The sequence below is a fragment of the Sinocyclocheilus anshuiensis genome, unplaced genomic scaffold (genome assembly GCF_001515605.1).
Source record: "Sinocyclocheilus anshuiensis isolate Anshui unplaced genomic scaffold, SAMN03320099.WGS_v1.1 scaffold1509, whole genome shotgun sequence".
Taxonomy (NCBI): domain Eukaryota; kingdom Metazoa; phylum Chordata; class Actinopteri; order Cypriniformes; family Cyprinidae; genus Sinocyclocheilus; species Sinocyclocheilus anshuiensis.
In genome coordinates this window covers 248,379-257,245 of record NW_015547723.1, presented here as the reverse complement: position 1 = coordinate 257,245, position 8,867 = coordinate 248,379, and the positions used below count along the sequence as shown (strand labels likewise).

Sequence of the window (8,867 nt, the reverse complement as noted above, 5' to 3'; positions counted from 1 at the left end):
ATGCATTTTGGTTTTAGGTTTTAGGTCAACTTTGATGAAAGGTTTTGATGACACTTCAAATGTTGACTAGTGAACAGTTACAAAGGGTATACATTTTTCATATATTATACATTTTTCATAGTTTCCATAGAACCATAACATTTATTAAACATGTGCCTGTGGAACAGTCCTTATAGTCCTCATATAGTCCCTTATATATCTTAAAGGGGTCATCGGATGCCCATTTTCCACAAGTTGATATGATTCTTTAGGGTCTTAATGAAAAGTCTGTAACATAGTTTGGTTCAAATTTCTTAATGGTAGTGTAAAACAACACCGTTTTTACTCTGTCAAAAACAGCTCTGTCTACAGCAGGGGTGCCCAAACTCGGTCCTGGAGGGCCGGTGTCCTGCAGAGTTTAGCTCCAACCCTAATCAAACACACCTGAACCAGCTAATCAAGGTCTTACTAGGCATACTAATGAGCTCTGCTGACCCCGCCCCTCTCTTCCGAGCCGCTTTCTGAGAGACTGTAAACTTTAGCCGCATTCATTGTGAAACTTGCTAACTAGCACATTATTAGGAAAGGCGATTTGCAAAGATTCAGTAAAAAACTTTAAACTCACTTCTTCTGGAGGTGAAGCTGGATCATGAATGATTCGTGTGAAGATAGATGCATTTATGTAGATCGGGGGCGCATTCCCTTCAGAAAAAAAGGTAATCCACTGCAACTTCAGCGGCTCAGATGTCGGGAGTAAATGACGACTGCTATGTTCATTATTACATCCAACAACAAGACATTCTTGTCTACATCTGCTCCAGTGTCAAAACAATGGAGGACTGATGACAGCTCACTCAGGGCGGGTCTAAGGTAAGACACCAGTCCAGTCTGTACTGAAACGCTACTGTACAAACAATCGTGGGAGGGGCTTGTCAGTGTGACGTCACGATTTGAGAAAGGGGAAATGATTTAACGAGATAAAAAAAAAACACTGGGTGGATCTTTATCATTATAGGGTGGTTGTGTACACACACTGCCAACACACATTTCAGTTCAAACAACTTGTAAAAGTGCATGTCGCATCCAATGACCCCTTTAAACAAATCCTGCAAAAGGCACGTTATATGTCTGTCTGTGTGTGTGTTCATCTACCTGTCTACATCTTTGAGTTTTTGTCCAACTCCCAGGCTGTCTGGGACTAGACTGTTGAGACTGCCATTACCTTGTTTTGCTGGGCTTTGGGTAGAAATCTTTATTAATATTTCCTAAAAAAGCTGCAACTTTCTTTGAGAGTTAAGTGCAATGTGAAGTCTTCTGAAGAGGTGCTGCTGTTTTCCTTCTGAACAGATGTGTTAATATCCCAAGTGTTATAATGGGACAGTCGCCTGCTCTCAAATTGGCCAATTTTGTCCATTTTCTTTATTTCCAGACTGGCACTTGAAAAGAACTTGCTCTGTACACAACATATTTCCAGTCGGAGTGACATCTGTTCATAAAATACCTCTTAATCAGATCTTGAAAAGAACTAGTCTGTTTCATGACAGCGACAAATGAGTCTATTAAATGGATATTTTGTTATGTTTACCCAAGACGTTTGGCCTTGAGCTCTCCCTCATTTGAAAATCACTTGTTCTTTGTCTGGACTGTACGTCCACATGAAGATGAAACAAAACCATTTAAAAACCCATCCGAGAAGCGGGGCTGAAAAGCTCTTTTATTAATACAGGCTTTAGGCTGTGCTTTTGAATTGTGTTTACTCAGATGATTATGAAGATTAAGCATAGCTTCTGAGATTCAGTGAAAACAAAGTGCAGATCCCCTTGATGGCCAACCGCAGGGCTGACTGCTCTCTGGGTGCGTGTGTGTTTATGCACGATATAATGTCAGAAAAGTTGCATGTGTGAGTCAGTTGTAGAGACCACCATCACTACAGCATCAAAGGTGACCATTGATCCCCTCCACATTCTCATTTACATTGCATGATCTTTTTACTGAACCATGCACACAACATCTGTGCTGGATGCATTTACCTGTCTCAAATACCTTTTCCTTATTTTACCTAGATTTTTATCAGCCTTTTGCTACTTTATCTACCAGGATCAGTATATTTAAAACATTAGACTTTTTTTTTTATATTTAATTTTAGCATATTTCATTAGCCATCTCTACAGATCCTGTAGTGAACTTTGATCTCTGTATTCACTGTTTCAGAGGTGGGTTGTTGAATGTGGAGCTATTTGATGAAGATAAAACTAAATCAGCTCTGAAAAAAATAATAACATTAAGAAACCACACCCAACAACAGCAAAGCTTAAAACAGTAATTATAATTATTATGATTATATAATGAAATCAAAATGTATGGTGATGTTAGACAGTATAGGGCTCTGTATTATAATGTAAAATACATAAATGGATTATTAATTTAAGTGATTTTTCTTGGATAAAGGTGTAATTATGTTAGAATATATCAATTACAATTGAGAAACTTTTATATGTTTTTATAATGGTTTTCATTTTAATGTTAGCTAAAGTTTTAGTAAATGTGTTGTATTTTGTCTATATAGTTATTTTTATTAATTTTTATTTTAGTTATTTTAGTACATCAAGTTAAACTAAATGAAAATGAGAAATGTTGCCTTGGCAACTAGCAAAAATAAAATGTTGATTAAAAAAAAAATCAGTTAAAGATTGTTTTACTTCAAGTAACAAGTTTTAGTTAATTATAATAACCCTGGAATTTATATATTTCTGTGCATTTACATTAATTTTTTTTATAGGCAACAGTCTAAATTGTTCAATTCTAGAATTTATTAAAATAACTGAATTAAATAACTGAAATAAATACACTGTGTGATATACATTTATACATTTTGAAATGAATATAAATCTCTAAAAAGGTTAAAAAAGCACCTCACTTTTTATCATTTCAGGTGGCAAATATTGCCCCTAAAAAGTACATTTTTAATACTGCTCTCTGTGTCCCATTCTCTCTTTTTCTCTCTCTGTCCTATTGCAGAACACAAGGTCTTGTTGAGGCAGGATGAGTGTGTTATCAGGGTTAACAGAAGACTGAAAGAGGGTAATTGTGTACAAGTGACTACACACAGGTGTCTTCACCCTCCCAGTTTTGAGTTTGCACAGACCCTCACTGACAGCTGAGGACAGGTACAGTCTCTTGTGTGTGTGTGTTTGCTTTCATATTCAGAGCCTCGATGTGCCACTGTCTTTACTATGTAAATGCAGCTTAGATGGTTCAAGAGATTCAAGAAAGAAAACACCAATCAAAATCCAATATGCAAATAGATATATAAGCAAAAAGACCAATTGAAATTCAAACATGACATCATTCTTAGAACGTTCAGCATTTAAAATCTGACTAACAGCAGTATAAAGGCAGGAATATACATCCTTTGCCCAGATTTTTGCCTTGTTTTTTCATTTTAGTTTGGACACGTCAACGCTAGTTGGCGAAGGTCAGAACCAGACTGCAGATTTTTGTCAGAGTTAATAGATTAATAGTAGTGTATGATGGGTGCAGAATCTCATTTTTTAGCTTCAGACTGTGATTCCATCCAGTTGGAGGATTTTAAACATTTTTAAGATTTTGAGCTGGTTTTAGAAAACATTGTTTTCATTTGTCAGGTCTTCTAGCCGCGAGGCACATGTTTGTACATGAGTTTGTTGTGTTCGGAATGACTTGAAAGTCTGATAGTGTGATCCTCAGTTGTTTTGTGTATGTTGTCAAGTTTTTCTCTGTAACCATTATTTACAAATTCGGCAAGCGTATGATGCCTAGTGTTTTAAAATCTGTTCAGATTTTTAAATTTCTGTGGTATACTCCATCCCTAAGTCAGTTGAAACAAATCTTCAGATCTTTAATTTCAAAATGTCAAAAGTGTGAAGTTTGCAAAAACTGAAATAAGGCTGAAATGATCCATTAAAGTTTTGGAGTTTAAAATTAAATCATTTTGTGCTGAATTAATTACAGAAACTAAATTGTAATATTGAAAACAGTATATTTGCGAAGCAGTAAGTGACTTGAGTTATTTGAGAAGATTTTACATCATGCAAAGCATTGTAGATTTACAGTGATGGATGATTATTTTGACGTATGGATTACTGCATGTGTTTAAGCGCTTGTGGGCTCATTAGAAAGTTCTCAATCCTTAAATTCGACAGCTTTATATAGATGCCCTTGATTAGGATTGTGATGTGGTTGAGCTGAACAGCTGGAATTGAGTCTGTAAGAAACCCAACCTGTGGAATTTAATTTTGATGTGAGTCAGGTTAACACACTGTTCAAGTTCATAATGAACACTGTCAGATTCCAGCCTGACTGCAGAGTCTCTTTTTAAACAAACACACCGAGTGGATCGACGGGACTCGAGGGAGCATGGAGGCCAGGGATACAAACGAAAACAAACGAAAGCCAAGGAACGAGGGATTGGCGGAGAGCTGGTGGCTGTCAAGAGCCTTAAAGCAGGGGGAAATTTGCATGTGATAAACTGAGAGAGAGAGAGATAAAGGTCGGGTTAAAAATCCAATTCCTCCTCAAGAGGTTTCTGCGGTTGCCAGGGCACACGGACCATCCAAATATCCATTTTGTCCATGTCTTGCCGTCTCCGTTTCCAGTGGTGCTCAACAAACAGTCGTTAACCAGCCAAATTAGAAAAGCAAACTCCCGACAGGCTTCTGCACAATCCAGAAAATAATAAACCCACAATGAGGAGCATCTTCTGGGGGCCTTGGAGCGTCCTGCAACTGCCTGGCTTGGACGAGAGACTGAGATAAGCTAAGACAATGAGGCTGGATGGAGCAGGACAGATAGGACTGCATCCAGTGGAGGATTAGGGCTGCTGTCTGCTGCCATGGTCTTGAGCCTTTCTGGAGCCACAAAACACTCTGTATTTTGATTTTTTTTGGAATTTGATTTATGCAGCATTAACTTAGAACTGAGTGTTATAATTCTAGGCTAATACACTTGTATGCAAGTTCTTATTAAATGAATAGTTCATCCAAAAATGAACATTTGCTGAAAATGTACTCACCCTCAAGCCATCCAAGATAAAGATGAGTTTGTTTCTTTATCAGAACAGATTCAGTGAAATATAGCATTACATCACTTGCTCACCAATGGATCCTCTGTAGTGAATGGGTGCCGTCAGAATGAGAGTTCAAACAGCTGATTAAAACATCTTGAAAAAATGACACCAGTCCATCAATTGACAACTTGAAAAGTAAAAAGCTGTGTGTAAACAAATTCATTAAGACATTTTTTCTGGCTAAAATTTCCAGTGAAAAAGTAATCTCATCTAGATCAGGAGAGAAATATGAACAGATCAAGAATCGTTTACAAGCAAAAAAACAGTCCAAAACGGTTCTAAATAAATATTTTGGTGGATTTTGATGTGTGAGGACAACAGGAAATGGATTTTTTTTCACTGGAGGAAGTGTTATGTATAATAATCTTGTATTTTAGTCAGAAGCAACATTTTAAAATTAAATCAACTTGATGCATTTTTTTTTTACTTTTACTTAAAGACATTAAAGTGGAGTGGTGTGGATTACTTGTGGATTATTTTGATGTTTTTATCAGCTATTTGGACTTTCTTTCTGACGGCACCCATTCACTGCAGAGGATCCATTGGTGAGCAAGTGATATAATAATACATTTCCCCAAATCTGTATCCATGAAGAAACAAACTCATCTACATGGATGGCCTGAAGATGAGTACATTTTCAGCGAATGTTTATTTTTGGGTGAACTATTCCTTTAATGCAAATACAATCACAGTCTGAAAATTAATTTTAAAAATGTTTTTATTAAAAATGTGCTTTATAAAATTCATTATTCAAATTAAATAAACAGAACTATAAAAGCATAATGTCACTGATAATATTGCAAAGGAAAAAAATAAATTCACTCACACTGAACCTAAAGGTGATGCATGTAATGCAAAAAAAAAAAAGACTGCTTTTAAGTTTCCAAACAGGTTCACGCACCTTAAACTTTCTGAGCAAAAAAAAACAGCCTTTTGATGGCTCATTTAAATGTGGGATTTTAAAACATTTTAACATTGTACAATTACACAAATCACCTTTAAATGGGGAAACACTGATTGAATGTCACTGCTGCTTTGTAACAGAGTCTTTCTCATACTCACTCTCTTTATCACACACACATAATAGAGACACAACTTGAAATGGACTCTTAAAAGTTTGCCATCCAATCAAATCACTAATTGGACTTTCATTCATTTGTTCTGTAAAACCAAAAACCCAAACCTGGGGGGAAATTACGTCATGTTCTGCATGTTTACTGCTTTGGCCATACTGTTATTGTCTTTGATCCATTAATATAAGAAACATTTTTGAGATAACATTGCTCTCAGTGAATAGGATGGTAAACATTTAAATGTGCACATTTAAACTTCTGACCGCATGAAACGTTTTAGAAAAGGCATTGTGTTATATGGTTCAAAATACAAAAGAAATCACCCACCCTCCACGTGCAAAAAAAGTAAAGGCAGGTGTTTAATGAACATTATTCAAAATAGTTAAACTGTATATGTGTACATATTTTTTAAATAAATAAGCTTCAAAAAATACACATTTTTATTCTTTTGATATTTTCTTCCAAATAATTGTAAAGGTATATAAGCAGCTAGTCTTTCTACATTAAATATGGCAAAAGAACTCATCTGATCTCCAAGTCCTGACGCAGTGTATAATTCACAGTTCAACGTCCAAATGCATAGTTCTAGAGTGGATCTCTTCAGCTTTCAGGTGTCTCTTCTAGGTCCTCTTACAGTACAGTATATGGCTGTTTAAATGAGAAACATGGCTAAAGTCTGATTGGGTAAAAAATGAGTATTGTTTTAATCAACAAAGGCAATGTATAATCCTCATCTTTTTGCCTGATGAACATAGAAGAGGTCAAAATGTCACTTTTGAATTTGAAATGGAATAGAATCTGGAACTGTAATAGCAGTTTGAGGACATTTACTCTTGTTTTTGACATTTGTTCATAGTGTTCTGTGCCTAACTTGAGTTGGATGTGGACTTTTCTATCATTTTCCACAACCAGATTGGACCACTTTGGGGGTTATCATAGTTTTGTTGCTGGTGAGGTCACAGTAAGGTTGTTTCTCCCTTGTTTCAAAATCCAAGGTCTATTTCACTGTCTACTATCAGTCATCCCATCCAAATTTCCTGCCAGTCATCTGGTAGAACTTCATGTTGAAAGGTCTGTAGAAGTCTCTAAGTCGCTGCACGACCTCAGGGTCAATGTTTGGATGGATCCGCCCTTTGGTTTTACCCAGGCAATGGGGCTTGCTGCTGCCCTCGGCCTTTTTGAGACAAGGGAAGCCCTTGGTCTGGTTGAAGTAGAAGTGTTTGTCTGTGATGATCCTCTTGAGCCCCAAAAAGTCCTGCACGCGGCCCAGCTCTCCGGCCGGGTCACTGATCAGCCGCTCTCCGCTCACGAACAGGATCTGGCTCATGGGGAAGAACTGCAGCCAGTTGTCCAGGTGTTTGGCGTAGATGCCGATCTGAATGGCGCTCCACGAGGTGTCGATCAACCCTGTAGTCCTGTTTTTGAACGTCAGGCTCTCAAAAGTAGGAATGTCAGGCTTCTTGGACAGTGTCTGCGTGTAGTCAGAGATGGCTCGTGTGACGGGGTCCCGGACCACCACGATCAGCTTGGTGTCGCGGGACATGGCGTAGATCCGGGCCGGAGCCTCGCGGGTCACAAAGTAGCTTGGTGTTTTCTCCATGGTGATCTGGCCCTCCAGGGTTTTAGGCATTAGGTCCCTATGGGGAAAGAAATGGAGAAAGATAAGTTGATGTAATTATTGCAGCAGTTACGGTACTACTTGTTAAAAGTTTGGAATAATTATGATTTTTTGTTAAACGAGTCTCCTTATGCTCACCAATACTGCATTTATTGATCAAAAATACAGTAAAAACAATAATATTGTGAAATATTATTCATTTAAAAGAACTGTTTTCTATATTTTAAAATGTAATTTATTCCTGATGGCAAAGCTGAATCCAACTCCAAAACAGCATCCAACACTAGAGTTGTTCTCATCGTTTGACCTCTGTTCATTTCTGAGAAGATGAATGCTTTTCTCACAGGCTCTTAGTGCCAATCGAGACTCCATTAGACAATCAAGCACTGACCCCAACATCACATGACCCTAGACCCTCTCTGCTTTAATATAGGTTAATATAGGTTCTGCTTTTCTTTTGTAGCGGAGTTACTGACAAGACAAATTATTGAGTAAAACTGCAAAAAGACAGCGTATCTGCCAAAAACACCAAAATAAGTTTCTGCTCATGCTGGTTTTTAAGATAGTCCTCTCTTAGGAAAAATAGCTGTTCATCTCGTTTCCATTACAAGTCAGCAAGGGCAGTTGTAATACTTTTCATGTGATTTTTCTCTTGTGCTTTGCATTCTAGCTCTGTCGTATCTTGAAGAGGAAGAAAAGAGTCTAATCTGTTTGTCCATGCCGCTCTCACTCTCTCTTCCCACTGCTCTCTAGTGCCTTCAGGACACTGACCTGAACCAAAGAGGATAAAAGCAGTGGATTAATGATGTACAGCACTCCACTCCACCATTTAGAGCCTCATAAGGCCCGTTCGCTTCAAATTCAGCCCAAGTGCAGAATGCAACCCTCAATTATTTATCTCCCTCCTCTGGGGGGGTTTAGGCCCTGACAAAATGGCCTCCCTCAACCCCAGTGGCGGTTTATGGGCCGTAATGGCATTAGCGGGCCGAGGGTCAGCGGCTTTAGATGGCCCTTATTTTTGCGCTCTGAAAATGGCCCTTATTTTTCATTGCCAATTGTATTTCATGTCACATGCCAGCACAAATTCATGCCT

The 8,867-nt window shown here is 37.8% G+C and overlaps 1 protein-coding gene across 1 annotated transcript in view; it reads right to left on the bottom strand.

The window, feature by feature from the left end:
* Positions 1–6,994: 6,994 nt before the first annotated feature.
* The window catches only part of LOC107704231 (heparan sulfate glucosamine 3-O-sulfotransferase 3B1-like), a 42,047-nt gene continuing 40,174 nt past the window's right edge, over positions 6,995–8,867 (bottom strand). Inside the window, exon 2 of the mRNA XM_016507121.1 lies at positions 6,995–7,793. Within this exon, the coding sequence (XP_016362607.1) occupies positions 7,172–7,793 (622 nt within the window). The 3' untranslated portion in view covers positions 6,995–7,171. The remainder of the gene's footprint in view (positions 7,794–8,867) is intronic.